Source organism: Monodon monoceros, unplaced genomic scaffold, assembly GCF_005190385.1.
Source record: "Monodon monoceros isolate NGI ecotype Baffin Bay Population unplaced genomic scaffold, NGI_Narwhal_1 Super_Scaffold_19, whole genome shotgun sequence".
In the NCBI taxonomy this organism is placed as follows: Eukaryota; Metazoa; Chordata; class Mammalia; order Artiodactyla; family Monodontidae; genus Monodon; species Monodon monoceros.
This window is the reverse complement of record NW_021703775.1, coordinates 7,578,207-7,594,367: the sequence shown is the minus strand read 5'-3', so window position 1 is coordinate 7,594,367 and position 16,161 is coordinate 7,578,207. Positions and strand designations below refer to the sequence as shown.

Sequence of the window (16,161 nt, the reverse complement as noted above, 5' to 3'; positions counted from 1 at the left end):
CAGAAAAAAGACCCACACTTATAGGGTCACTGGATTTTCAACAAAAGCACCAAAGCAATCCAATGGGGAAAGGAAAGTGTTTCAATAACTGGTTATGGGAGAAAATGACATCTATATAAAAAACAGTGTACTTTAACATGACCAAAAATTACCTTGAGATAGATCACAGACCTAATGCACAAGTTAAAACATGAAGCTTTCAGAGAAGAAAATCTTTACGATTTGGGGGTAAGCAAGGGTTTCTCGGGTCATGGAGAGCAAGAGTCATAAAAGGCAATATTGACAAATTAGACTTCATCAAAATTAAAAACTTCTGCTCGCCAAGACAAGGCAAAAACATGAACAGACTTCCACAGGTTGGGAGAAAATATTCACAAATCACATATTTGACAAAAGAATGGTATCCAGTATACACAAAGAACTCTGAAAAACTCAATACCACCACCACACAATTTTTTTAAACGGGCAGAGTTTTGAAGACATTTTACAATAGAAAATAAAATGGATTAATGATGGATAGAGATGCGATAAATGAAAGTACTAAAACATTGGTAGAATCTAGGTAGGATGTAAACAGGTATTTACTGTAAAATTCTTTCAATTTTGTTGTATGTCTTAAAATTTTCGTAATAAAAAATACCATTCAAAAGTCCTTTCTTGAACTTAAAGAAGACTTGACTCTGTACCTAAAGAACATATCCTGTGCCAGGGAAAAGTGATCTACAATGGTTAAAATCAAGACACAGTATCCCAAAATTACTAGGCTTTAAAGATAAAAAAAGAATCTTTTGGGCAACCAGGCAAAGTATGGATTTCTTACAGGAAAAAATAAGAAAGATGGAAGGTCATCTGGCTAGCTTCAGCAATAGCACTATACCATTCCCCCACCCTCTGGAAAAAAAAAAAAAAAAGGGAAAAGAAAGAAAAGGAAATGTAACTGATAGTTTCTATACCCAAGCAAATATAAAGAGGCAGAAGATAATTTTTTTTTTGCGGTACGCGGGCCTCTCACTGTTGTGACCTCCCCCGTTGCGGAGCACAGGCTCCGGACGCGCAGGCTCAGCGGCCATGGCTCACGGGCCCAGCCGCTCCGCGGCATGAGGGATCTTCCCAGACGGGGGCATGAACCTGCGTCCCCTGCATCGGCAGGCGGACTCTCAACCACTGCGCCACCAGGGAAGCCCAGAAGATAGCAGTTTTGATCACATAGGACCTCAGGGAAAATTGGTCACATGGACCTTTCTTGAGGAAAATTAGAAAATGAACTTTAATCAATAGGTTTAAGTAGGTTATCAATTGAGAATGTACTTTATGTTTATTTAGGTTTAAGCAAGTAAGTAAACATATTGTGAATCATGAGGACCAAGTTTCTCACCGTTGGAGAAAAGAGTTAAAATTAAGGAATGGGGGAGGCTAGAATGAACCCTGTGGTATTGGGTTGGACCTACAGATGGATGCACACAGGACTTACATAGATGTATATATGTGTGCATGCATGTGTATGTATGAATACATGTATTCCTAGCTCTGCCCACTGAAAAGGTCAGAAGCAATGATCCCTCAGGAACAAGGAGCACATCTAGAACCCAGGCCTTGGTTTCTATTACCATTCTCCAATAAAAGGAACCAGGTTCCTTGGGGATATAGTTGATTCTATGACAGGGGCAGGGAAAATAAGATAAACCTAGAACATCTTACATTGCTAGAAAATAAGAAAAAATGATGGGGCATATTGAAAGGAGAGACTAGCCAACTCTGAGAGCTCCCAATGGCCAAATATGGGACAATTTGAGCAACAAAGTAAAAAATTTACAGTAATAGCCACAACTCCACACTGACATAAATAACTGAGAAAATAAATGAAATTGGGGAAAAGGACAGATCTTCCTTATAGCTGAATTCCAATCAATAAATCATACAATAGTAATTATTGTAATGATAGTACAATAAATGTGCAATAGTAATTACTGCAGGCAAGAATCATCAAGGATGCTAAATTAGCTGGCAAAAACTTATGATGAGAAACAGGATATTTGCATGATCTCAAAGTATCACCCCACAAGATAGCTACGAGGTACATACAGAAAAGGAGAATATTTACAGTAGAGAAATCTGGCAGACACCGTCTCAATCAAGTGATGAAAGTTAACATTGCTGGCAATGAGATATATCAACATCATCTAAACACGAGGCTCTGAAAAAGAATACATCACTTCTATGGTGTTCTTACTAAAAATGCACAACCTGAATTTAATCGTAAAGAAATATCGAACACCTCACTACAAATATCTCAATTTCATTTCTTTTTATGGCTGAGTAATATTCCATTGTATATATGTGCCACATCTTCTTCTGACGGACCTAGAGTCTGTCATACAGAGTGAAGTAAGTCAGAAAGAGAAAAACAAATACCGTATGCTAACACATATATATGGAATCTAAGGGAAAAAAAAAGTCATGAAGAACCTAGGGGTAAGACGGGAATAAAGACACAGACCTACTAGAGAATGGACTTGAGGATATGGGGAGGAGGAAGGGTAAGCTGTGACAGAGTGAGAGAGTGGCGTGGACATGTATACACTACCAAACGTAAAATACATAGCTAGTGGGAAGCAGCCGCATAGCACAGGGAGATCAGCTCGGTGCTTTATGACCACCTAGAGGGGTGGGATAGGGAGGGTGGGAGGGAGGGAGATGCAAGAGGGAAGAGATATGGGAACATATGTATATGTATAACTGATTCACTTTGTTATAAAGCAGAAACTAACACAACATTATAAAGCAATTATACTCCAATAAAGATGTTAAAAAAAAAAAAGAAATATCAAACAATCCCAAACTGAATGACATGCCACAAAATAACCAGTGTTCTTCAAAAGTGTCAAGGTCATTAAAGGACATTAGTGGGATATTTGGAGAAATCTAAATAAGGTGTGTTGATTAGTTAATAATATAGTTTCAATGTTAATTTCCTGCTGTTGATAATTACATTATGGTCATGTAAGGTGCTAGCATTTGGGGAGATTGGCTGAAGGGTATTTGGGAACTCTGTACAACTTCTGCAATTTCCTTGTAAGTCAAAAATGATTTCAAAATAGTTTTAAAAAATGAATGTGAAACTTTCTCAAAAAATAAATAACCAATCCAGAAAACAAAAAGCCCCTACCAATAAGAAAGTTTAAAAACTCTCTTGATCATCTCCTTGGTCAAAGAGGAAACACAAACCAAAATCATGGACAGGGCAAGGCAGGGGTAGGGGATTAAGAGGTACAAACTAACAGTACTATGTATAAAATAAATAAGCTACAAGGATATAATGAACAGCACAAGGAATGTAGCCAATATTTTATAATAACTTTAAATGGCGTATAATCTATAAAAATACTGAATCACTGTTGTACACCTGAAACTATAATACTGTAAATAAACTATACTTCAATTTTTAAAAAATCATGGACTTATAAGAATTTAAACATTTCACGTCAGAACCTATGGGATATAGCTAACACAGTACTCAGAAGAAAACTTATATTAGTTCTTATATAAGCAAAAGGAAATAAATAAATAGCAAATAATAAATAAATCAATTTAGCATTTGGGTCAAGATGCTTGAAAAGTATAAAATGGAACCAACAAAACCAGAAAAAATTAATAATGTTAAAAGCAGACATTAATAAATTAGGAAACAAAAAAAGGGAAACAATAAATAAACCCAAAAGATGGTTTGGGGGATAATAAATAAAAACAGATCCACTAGCTAACCTATCAAAAAGGGGGAGGGCGCACAAATACAAACACATAAACAAAGAAATCAGGGAGAAATAACCACAAAAAGAACAGAAGTTTACTTTGCTCCACTCTATATAAAGCAAATTTTAAAACTCTGATCAAATGAACCACTTTCTAGGAAGATATTTTATCAAAATTGACAATAAACCTAAGTAGCTCTTAATGTTACAATATGAAAAGTTAGTATTATACCATCTATGTAGAAAAGGGGAGAAAAAAATATATCCACACATATACCCATTAAATACCGCTGAACGGGTACAACCACCATAACAAGCGAGGGGGCAGCCTTGGAGGAGAGACTTTTCAAGGTATACAACACACACATTTATAATTTTTAAACCATGTGATCCTATTACCTATCCAAAAAATTAAATAAGTGGGAAATAATTTTCCCTTGTAAGTAAAATACATAACAATAAATAAAAGTAAAAAATAAAAAATTCACAGCAATTTGATCAATTCTCTCTGGTTATTCAATTTCTGTATTCATTTACAAATTCACCTGCTCTGCAAATCCTGCCCATAGGCCTGCTAACCAACTAGTACTGTTAACCCAATTTAAACCAAAGAATTTAAAGACAGCATAGTAAAGGCCTCTGGTACTCTGACTGTAAAACACAAACTAGGATATGTACGACAGTAAAACCTAAAAGTGAATAAAAAGGAAAGCGGTTCTCAGGCCAAATACTAAACACTCCAAGAAGCCAGAAATTCTCTAAACTCAGTTTTTCAGAGACTACTTCTAGGTGTTTTTCCAACATGATGAATTTGTTATTTCATTATAGAATCTCCACTTGAATTCTATCATTTAGGAACTTAAAACTTAAATATGGCCTTTGGATTGTTTCTAGGCAAACTGCAGAAATAATGTGAATACATAGAATGATATGAAAGATAGGCTATCTCAAGTTCTTCTTCCACATTCCCAGCAATGTTAGTGGTTATCATCAACATAATCTTATGTAATTTTCATTTATTTATTTATTTATTTTGCGGTACGCAGGCCTCTCACTGCCGCCATCTCTCCAGTTGCGGAGCACAGGCTCCGTACGCGCAGGCTCATCGGCCATGGCTCACGGGCCCAGCCGCTCCGCGGCATGTGGGATCTTCCCAAACCGTGGCACGAACCCGTGTCCCCTGCATCGGCAGGCAGACTCTCAACCACTGCGCCACCAGGGAAGCCCCATCAACATAATCTAGGTGTTACGGTTTAGGCAAAATTCTGGCTGAAACCCACTTCAAAAACTCATTTCGTCTCTTTCTTTCACTTCGAATAGTATTTAGTCATCTACCCCTATGCCTCCATGTTGATTGCCTGTGGCGGTTATTTAGCAATTCAGGTATTTCTGAAGATACAACCTGTATCGGTCAGGATCTCAGCTGCAACGGACAGAAACTGACTCATGCAGAAGAGACAGAAAAGCAATTTACTGGAAAATGATTGGTTAGAACTTACAGAACCTCCAGTTAGGCTGAGGAAGCAGGCTAGGAAGGTGGCAGAAATAACCCCGGACCACAGCCAAAAATCAGAGAATGCTCCTTAATGCCACAGCCTGCAAAGCCCTCACCATCAGTCCTCGATGCTCTGGACACTGCCCCTGTGGCCCCTGGAGACGACACCACCACCACTATCACCAGAATGGACTGTCCACAACCCCTGCTTCCTTAGAAAATATATTTCTGCTGGCGTACAGAAATATAAACTGATCCTGTATCCAGCCACCTTGATAAACTTCCCTATTATTTCTAACAATCTGTCTGTTTTAGAGGGGGTTTTCTGTGTCATCTGAAAACAATGAAGCTCCATTCACAGTCCAGGAAAGGAATACCCACATGGCTGAGCCCAGGTCACATGCCTGAAAACTGGTTGAGCAAATATCTGGCATTTTTAGTTTCCATAGTGAGAGGAAGACACTCCTTCCCACCAAGCTTCATAAAATGGGGAATTCTCCAGATATAAGAATGGGACAGAAAAAACAATTTTTGGTAAAATTCAGAGAACACTGTAGGAAAACATTCTATCAGAAATGATCATGACAGAAATAAGAGAAATAATTATATAAAATAAGAAGAAACATTATAAATTAATAATCAAATATATAACATAAAAAATAAGGAGGCATACAGACAACCAAGGATCATTAGGATACAAAAATAATCGTTATATTCTAAGTAAAAGTAAACACAAGAATGATACAATCTTAAAATGTGAACACCACACTTGGATTATCCCATGGATCCTTCAGGGCTGGTGGAATTCATTCCTCTCCATTCCTCCTGCAATTCCAGAATACAGTCAGTGAACTTTAAATAATGCATCAACAGCCAACTGTTGAAAACCTTGAATGTCCTGTAAATGTCTCATCATAGAAGACCAGTGGACCCCTAAAGGAAAAGTCATCAGAGAGGAGCGAAGAACTAGAAACACAGCAAATAATTACTTTTCTGTCTCTCTCCTCTCCTCCCTGAGGGTAATCTTATGGTTCTCCCTTCAAAGAAAAAAAAAAAAATACAAAGAACAGAAACTCAAACAAGAATGAAGAGACTATGATCTCCTTTACTGTCTATGTGTATTCTTGTCCAGTTTTTTCATTCTTAATTTTCTCCTCACATGTTAAAGTGGACCTGAGGTAATTAATACTTTTATAAAAGCTCAAAATATTTGCAAAAGATAAATTACTTTGGCCTATTTACTCTAGATGGATTTCAAGTGGGAGAGTGGGGAGAGTTTCATAAAAGGGATGAGCTGGGGCCCGAAGGAGGAATAAGAAAGAGAAAGGAAGAGGCAATGTTTCGGGCTGAGGAATAACACAAACAGAACTGAGAACATCCAAGGTCTATCCAATGAGCTGAGAGCAGAATGACTACAGCCCAGACCTACTACCACTATGATGTAAAGAGCCTTTAATAAACAGACGGGAAACCTGGAAGAGAAGCAGTTTGGGGAAACCAGACTAATTTAGTTATGGACAGATTAAGAGTTGCCCATGAAATACTTCAAATAATGTTATCAAGTAGGCAGTTAGAAATAAGAGACTCGGGAAGAGGCTAGAGATCTAGATTAGGAACCATCCCACACGTAGATCACGGTCAAAGCCGCAGAACAGGCACTTGGGACTAGTGTTAAATGAGCCCCAAGCTACCAGACACTTAGGTGAAAACTCCTAATCAAACGTAGAACCAAATGTGGTGAGTAATAATTTCAGATTGCCTAAAGGCAATGCAATGAATTCTGTAAACTAATTCTTCTGTTCAGAATAGATTTTCTTTCAAATATTGAAATTCTATATAGACACATATACAAACACTGCAGTTCAGGAGAGGAGTCCTCCGAGATCAGAACACTGCTGACCCCTGGGCCGCATTTTCAGTTTACAGTCTCTCCGTGCACGGTCTCACTGCATCTCCCTGCAGCAGTGCTGAGCTCACAAGGCTCAATGGCACTATTCTCCTTTTAGACATGAACAAACTGAGGCTGAAAGAGAAAACGACCTGCTCAAGTGGTAGAATCCAGACCCTGAACACTGGTCCTGTGACTCCAAACCCAGCGTTATTACATCTGAGTGATCAGAGAAACGGATACAGCAAGAGGGTCTTGAATCTTCACGCAGCTCATCTCTGTCTATAGGCTGAATACTATTTTTCAAGTGCATAAGGAGGATTTTTCATTTTGTAGTTTTTAAATTTTAAGGCTTTTTTTCTTATAAAAATCAATACACACTCATTGCAAAAAAAGTTGTAATTTTACAAAACTGTATGGTATCTCCCCAAAATCTCAACTCTCAAGGTATCTGCTACGAATAGTTTCAAGGCTATTCCACAAGACCATTTTCTCTATTTATTTTATCAATGCACATTAGGAGCTGTATAAATGTGTCATGTGCTGGAATATATTTACATACTTGCAAATGTTTCCACTGGATCGATTTTCAGAAGGAGAATGTTGGGTCACAGAGGAAACTTACATTTTAACAGCTATTGCCAAACTGCTTTCCAAAGAGGCGGTACCAATTTCTACTGACATACAATATGTGACTGACAAATCTGATTACTTAAAATGTAAAATTTCTACAACAAACAAAAAACATCATAAACGAAGTTCATGAAAAAAACAAACTGAACAAAAGAGTTAATTAAAGAGTTAATGTCAAAGAGTTAATTCCTCTCATATATGAAATTTCTTACAAATAAAAAATTACAAATTAAAAAAATGAGCAAAGCCTATAAAAATAAGTATAAAAATAAGTATAAAATAAAATAAAAATAAAAAAATTAAATAAAAGTATAAATACAAATGGTCAAAATATATATAAACCAACATTTAATTCCATTCAGTAAACAAATCCAAATTAAACAAAAGCAATGTATTATTTTTACCCATCAAATTGGCCAAAACAAATTTAAAGACTAATATATCTTGCAGAGCATGGGGACAGGGAACCAAGCTCTCTCGCAGACTGCTGGAAAAAGGATATTAATGGCTCAACTTCTGCAGAGCGTCTTGCCCAGGTGTGAACATTTAATGTATGTGGACTCTACCCAGCAGTTCCACTTTTAGGAATTGATCCCGCATCAGTAACCAGACAAGTGCACAACCATTTATTTACAGTAATGTTCAATACAATGCTGAAAAGAATAGCAAAAGTGTGGAAACAGTCTCAATTGGTCTGTCAATCAGAAATTAAATAAAGTATGATAAAACCATACAATAGAATGTAATATAGGCATAACAATGATGGTGTGATAACTTCACTTTACCATGGGAAAATGTCCATGATATTAAGCAATATACAGAACAATTCCATTTATATATATGTATACAGCCATAAGAAAAATTTCTTAAGATATATATATTTCAGAATAGCAATAGTAGCTATATCTACATGGAGGAATTACAGGTAATTTTTCAATATGCATTTCTGTAATTGTTTTGAACGATATACATGTGTTTACTTTTTATATTAAAGAAGACACAAGAACATTTTCATTAAAAAAAAAAAAAAGACAGGAAACACTGAAAAGTTGGGAATCAGTGGGCCAGAACCAGATGAGGTTAAAATCTTCTCACATTCCGAAATTCTATATAATAATTAAGGAAATATTTACTCTAGGGTGCTTTTTCATCATTAAAAAAAACCTCCTCAAGATTTATTCTTTCCCCATATCTTTTTTTTTTAACATCTTTATTGGGGTATAATCCCCATATCTTTTGAGGAGACTAAAATATAAGCAATATAATAATTATAATTAACATGATATTTGACTTTTTAAATAATAATGTGGCTGCATCTTGGGAGTACAGAGAAGGGGTAGAGAGAATAAAGAGATGATAAAACCCCAGCCTACACTAAACCTTTCTCAGGTTTCAAAACTCCCAAAGAACATCAATGCAAATCTCCAAATTCAGGTCCTTTTTTATAAAAAAGGTTTATAAAAGCATTATTCAAAATATGGTTTCAACTCTTACAGATTATATGTGGTAAGAAAAAGAGCAACAATTAAATAATTACCTCTCCTATGAAGACAACTATAACACAGTCCAGCTTCTCTTCAGGATACAGATTATCAATAAGGGAATGAAGAGTTTCTATGAGGTAAGATTTAACTTCTCTCTTCACTGTGGGAACTCCCATTACTATTGAAACTGAAACAAAATAATGATAGTAATTATATTAAAAGATTTTGCAAAGACAATGCAGAAAAACACCACTGTTTTACAAGTATTATACCCTCTCAAATTGATAGAAATAATTGGAGGATCAAAATATACATTGAAAGAAAGAAAAATAATCAAAGAATGTGGGGCACACCTATTATACAGTAATTCTTTTCCACATGGCTTCTCCATAAGAAAGGAAATAATGTCAAAGAACTGATAAAGATGAAAGACATTAAACCACACGTTAAGAATGAACGATGGTAAAGTATAAACAACAGATTTTATTATACAACTAAAACTTAGAAACATTAAACACATCTTAAAAATTAAAGTCTCACATGTCATATATAAGATGTCTTAAGGAGGACACAACATCACTTCTGTGGTTTTCTTCCCAAATTCATAACCTCAATCTAACCATGAAGAAATGTCAGACAAATCCAAATTAAGGGGACACTCCCCAAAGATCAGGAAAGACAGAGAAAGGATGAGGAACTGTCCCCAACTGGAGAAGACTAAGGGGACATGACAATTACATGAAATATGGGATCCTGAGTCAGATCCTGGAACAGATTAAATAATAATGATAATAAAATGACAAACTCTAAGATCTAAGGTTCACAGCATAGCATCAATGTTAATTTCTTGGTTTTGATCATTGTATAACAGCTATATAAGGTGTGAACATTTACGGAAACTGGGTGAGGTATATGGAAACTGTGTACTATTCATGCAACTTTTTTTAAGTCTAAAATTACAGTCAGTTCTACTATAATGCTTGTTTTGAAATGCAAATTGTTCCTACATGATTAATACATTAGAAAACAATTTGAGCATGAAGTCAATTTCACATTTGCTTTTATGCAATTTCTCCCCTGGGACAAACACTCACTAGGTGAACACAGAAAATGGTACCCATTTGAACTGAGTTCAGAATACTGAACCAAGCCATGTAGAAATACCCAAAATGCACAGCTGCCTCAGTTCACTGCATGCTGTGAACCACAGCTGTCTACACCTGGTGTTACAACTTTCTGCCAGATTTCAGTCAATCCGCTTTGTACCACTTCACAAAAAGCTTCCAAGCTGCAGTCCTTCTGAAGCCCACTTTAACAAGCAAACCTCAAGTCTTTTTCAAGGTAGAATACCATATTTATTGTATTTATGCATTTCTCCATCATTTAATACGTGCAAAATTGTGCCACTGCTTTTATTAGCTTATCTTTTCTTTATGTGTAACTGACAAAGCTTTTGAGTGTTGTGATCTTAACCCCATTTTCCTCCTTTTATTGCACAATTTTGTGTAGCACAGTAATATTTAGGAACACATATGTTATATTAGAGTACTTCAGTTAGTTTTTAAACGTAATATCTTTAAAAGTTTTAGGGACTTCCCTGGTGGTACAGTGGTTGAGACTCCGTGCTTCCACTGCACGAGGCACGGGTTCAATCCCTGGTTGGGGAACTAAGATCCCGCATGCTGCGCAGCGTGGCCAAAAAATTTTAAAAATAAAAACATAAAATAAAAAAGTCTTAGTATCCTAAGTGTTACAGATCAGTAGAGAAGTATTTTGCAAAAGTTAAAATTAAGCCTTAATTATGTAACAGTTTATTGGAGGTACTACAAAACACTTAAGAGGTCATAGAATTCTAAAGTTAGAAGGAAGTGTAAAGATCACGGATCCATGATTCTACCACCATGATTCTGCAGTTCTAAGGTCCAAACAGCTTAAGGGAGTCCCCCAAGTTTCCATACCACATTCCTCTCTTCCATTCTGGGATGAAAAGTTTCCAAGGGCTCAAAAAAAAGATTTACTATATTTGTTCTGAACATGTGCATTGAACACTTATTAAATGCAAGGCATTATTTTAGGTGTTAGGAATATAACAGCATAGATAAGGTCCCTGCCGTCATGGGACCTTTCTTACATTCTACAACAGGGAAAAAGATAAATAATTTTAGAGGGTGATATGTAGTATATGAATTAAAACATGGCAATATTAGAAAGAGTGGTGGGGGGGAAGAGGAAGTACCTCTACAGACAGTGCAGTCATGGAAAGACTCTCTGATATCAACTGAGCTGGTACTTAATGATGAGAAAGAGAAGAGAAAGAAGATGAGGAAACAGATAGGCGCTGAAGAGAGGAAGATCTGAACAGTCAAGCAACAGCAAGAATAGAATGTCTCTAAAGCAGAATCAGCCTAGATTCAGAGGAATTAGTTAGGGATTTGATCACATATACCCTTAAATTTAGTTTTAATTCTGAGGACAAGAGAAAGGCACTGTAAGGTTGTAAGCAGGGGAGTGACAACATCCGATTTGTAATTTTAAAAGATTACCAAATTTTACGGAGAATAGACATAAAAGTGTTAACAAGTATAAAAGTATTTTGGAGAGATCAGTTAGGAAGTTACTGCAGTAATTTAAGGAAAAGATGTGGTTTGAATTAGGATGTTTGAAGTTGGAGATGAGTGAGCAGATCTGGGATCCACTGTGGAGACCCTCACCAATGGGGCTTATGGCTGGCAGAGATAAGGGAAGGGGAGGGTCGAGGATGACCTGAGTAAGTGGACATGGGACCTTCTACTGAGAATAACACACCTGAGGGGGAAAGGGCTCCCAAGCAAGATTTCTGTTTTGACCATGTTACTCTGAGATGCCTAGAGACAGGATGAGTAATCCCGGAAGCAAATTTCCATACACTTTAATCTACCTCAGAATTTTAAAATATTTAGAATATACATTAAAAGAGTATAAACTATGCTATGAAGCATTTCTATGAAATGTTAATGCATATGAAGTTCAAAAACTTTGTTCACAGAAAAAGCAAAATCCATGCTGACTCTAGTTTATGCAAAGAAAAATGGCATAAAGTAATAATGCAAATTCTCTATTCCCTACCAGTCTTAAGTTGTTCTGTTTCTGTTTTAAGTTTAGATGGCATGTTTAGAGAAGAAGCCACTTCTCCCAAATAGACTGTTTTGGGGCTGAAATTTAAATTCTTTAGTTTAAACCAAGGCACTCAAGGACTCCAAAAGCACTAAAAAGGAAAGTACTAATTTCGGCTAAATCTACAGAATTAGAGTATCCATGCTAGGGGTAATGCACAAAATACCACAAAAAAAGACAGCTTTTCCTGCCTTCTGGGCATGCTGTAAGGTCCCCTTAGGTTGCGGAGCTGGGGGGAGGGGATGTGACTAGTAACAGGGCTTCCCTGGTGGCGCAGTGGTTGACAGTCCTCCGGCCGATGCAGGGGACGCGGGTTCGTGCCCCGGTCCGGGAAGATCCCACATGCCGCGGAGCGGCTGGGCCCGTGAGCCATGGCCGCTGAGCCTGCGTGTCCGGAGCCAGTGCTCCGTAACGGGAGAGGCCACGACAGTGAGAGGCCCGCGTACCGCAAAAAAAAAAAAACTGTTTCAGCTTAATAAGAATGTTAACCACTGAAAAGCTGGTTGACCAAGATTATATTATATTTATGATGGATAAAGTCATAAACAAATGGGCTAGAATAAGCATCTTCAAAAAAGAAAGAGAATGTCACATTCATAAAATAAGAAGAGCTGACTATAAAAGAACTTACTAGAGACCTTGGAAGTTTTAAATAACTTAAAAAATACTTCTACTTCCTTTTCATTTGCTTCTTATTCATGAGGAAATAGTCTAAACCAAAAAATGCATGAAATGGCAAAGGCAACTTACCCAAATAGTGATTATTAAAGGAAGAGACACACTATCAACTTCAGAAATAATTAATGATCAATGTTCTAAAGAACATAATTTAAAACATACTACATATCTTATTAGTCTTTGTAATCCAGTATGTACCGTAAAAATATTTCTTGAATCAATAAAGACATGGAAGAATGAGTTAGTCTGAACATAATTTAAGAAGTATCACCTCCATAGGAAAAGTGTATAATTTTAAATGATTCATAAAATAGAAAGATGGCAGAACTAAAAAATCATGAATGTGAAAACTTAGAATATCGAAAACCAGTAAGATACCTAAGAATCCTATTGAATCAAACGCAGATTGAATCAGCTTTTTAAAAACATTATCATAAAGATTCATTTCAATACCTAAGAAGTAATGATTTTGTCATTTGTTAAAGACTTAGGAACAAAATAATATTTGTCTCTACATCCTAAAATCTACAAAGAAAAGATTAACAAAGTTCAAAGTGGAGAAATAAAAAGTATAAAAGAATCATATATAAGTCCCACAAAGAAAACTCAAGAAGCTCTGGTGACTCTAAAAAGAGGAGAAAAAAATGCCATAGATTATCTTTTAGGTATTTTGGGAAAAAGATGCAAACCAAATTATTTCTATTACTGCATGAAAGGTTAAATATAAGTGACTATATACTTCTATTTCTGTAAGAAAAGTAGGGGCAGACATATGAAAAACTTTCTTGACATGACTGTAAGAGCTATTAATGTTGAAATAAGATACAAGAAAAAAAAGTTATTTCTTTACCTCTCAAATTTTTAAAATAGAAAAGTTTCAAAAGTTTAAACATTGTTTTGCCTGGAGATAGGGCTTGAACTACATGTCTCATCTATTACTCTGGTCTTTGGAGAAAAATATCTAACTCCCTTCAACATGGAGTTTAGAATGACTCCTAAGTTACTATGCACAGATCAAGAACTTTTTATACTTTAACCTGCCTTTTTTTAAAATTAATTAATTTTAAACATCTTTATTGGACTATAATTGCTTTACAATGTTGTGTTAGTTTCTGCTGTATAACAAAGTGAATCAACTATATGCGTACATATATCCCCATATCCCCTCCCTCCTGCGTCTCCCTCCCACCCTCCCTATCCCACCCCTCTAGGTGGTCACAGAGCACCAAACTGATCTCCCTGCGCTATGCAGCTCCTTCCCACTAGCTAGCTATTTTACATTTCTGTGTATATATGTCAATGCTACTCTCACTTCGTCCCAGCTTATCCTTTCCCCTCCACGACTCCTCAAGTCCATTTTCTATGTCTGCATCTTTATTTCTCTCCTGCCCCTAGGTTCATCAGAACCGTTTATTTTCCTTGCTTTTTTTTTTTTTAGATTCCATATATATGTGTTAGCATACGGTATTTGCTTTTCTCTTTCTGACTTACTTCACTCTGTATGACAGACTCTAGGTCCATCCACCTCACTACAAATAACTCAATTTCATTTCTTTTTATGTCTGAGTAATGTTCCATTGTATATATGTGCCACATCTTCTTTATCCATTCATCTGTCGATGGACACCTAGGTTGCTTCCACGTCCAGGCTATTATAAATAGTGCTGCAATGAACATTGTGGTACATGACTCTTTTTGAATTATGGTTTTCTCAGGGTATATGCCTAATAGTGGGATTGCTGGGTCATATGGTAGTTCCATTTTTAGTTTTTTAAGGAACCTCCATACTGTTCTCCATAGTGGCTGTATCAATTTACATTCCCCCCCAACAGTGCAAGACGGTTCCCTTTTCTCCACACCCTTTTCAGCATTTATTGTTTGTAGAATTTTTGATGATGGCCATACTGACCAGTGTGAGGTGATACCTCATTGTGGTTTTGATATGGTTTTCTCTAATGATTAGTGATGTTGAGCATCTTTTCATGTGTTTGTTGGCAATCTGTATATCTTCCTTGGAGAAATGTCTATTTAGGTTTTCTGCCCATTTTTGATTGGATTGTTTGTTTTTCTGAGATTGAGCTGCATGAGCTGCTTGTATATTTTGGAGATTAATCCTTTGTCAGTTGGTTTGTTTGCAAATATTTTCTCCCATTCTGAGGGTTGTCTTTCGGTCTTGTCTATGGTTTCCTTTGCTGTGCAAAAGCTTTTAAAAAGTTTCTTTAGGTCCCATTTGTTTATTTTTGTTTTTATTTCCATTTCTCTAGGAGGTGGGTCAAAAAGGATCTTGCTGTGATTTATGTCATAGAGGGTTCTGCCTAGGTTTTCCTCTAAGAGTTTGATAGTGCCTGGCCTTACATTTAGGTCTTTAATCCATTTTGAGTTTATTTTTGTGTATGGTGTTAGGAAATGTTCTAATTTCATTCTTTTACATGCAACTGTCCAGTTTTCCCAGCACCACTTACTGAATAGGTTGTCTTTTTGCCATCATATTCTCTTGCTTCCTTTATCAAAGATAAGGTGGCCATATGTGCATGGGTTTATCTCTGGGCTTTCTATCCTATTCCATTGATCTATATTTCTGTTTTTGTGCCAGTACCATACTGTCTTAATTACTGTAGCTTTGTAGTATAGTCTGAAGTCCAGGAGCCTGATTCCTCCAGCTCCGTTTTTCTTTCTCAAGATTGCTTTGGCTATTTGGGGTCTTTTGTGTTTCCATACAAACTGTGAAATTTTTTGTTCAAGTTCTGTGAAAAATGCCATTGGTAGTTTGATAGGGATTGCATTGAATCTGTAGATTGCTTTGGGTAATAGAGTAATTAATAGAGTCATTTTCACAATGCTGATGCTTCCAATCCGAGAACATGGTATATCTCTCCATCTGTTTGTATCATTTTTCATTTCTTTCATCAGTGTCTTATAGTTTTCTGCATACAGGTCTTTTGTCTCCTTAGGTAGGTTTATTCCTAGGTATTTTATTCTTTTTGTTGCAATGGTAAATGGGAATATTTCCTTAATTTATCTTTCATATTTTTCATCAATCGTGTATAGGAATGCAAGAGATTTCTGTGCATTAATTTTGTA

The 16,161-nt window shown here is 36.3% G+C and overlaps 1 protein-coding gene across 1 annotated transcript in view; it reads right to left on the bottom strand.

Moving 5' to 3' along the window:
* Positions 1 to 16,161, bottom strand: part of MGAT4A (alpha-1,3-mannosyl-glycoprotein 4-beta-N-acetylglucosaminyltransferase A) — a 99,912-nt gene that overhangs the window by 37,706 nt on the left and 46,045 nt on the right. Inside the window, exon 4 of the mRNA XM_029231367.1 lies at positions 9,303 to 9,436. Within this exon, the coding sequence (XP_029087200.1) occupies positions 9,303 to 9,436 (134 nt within the window). The remainder of the gene's footprint in view (positions 1 to 9,302; positions 9,437 to 16,161) is intronic.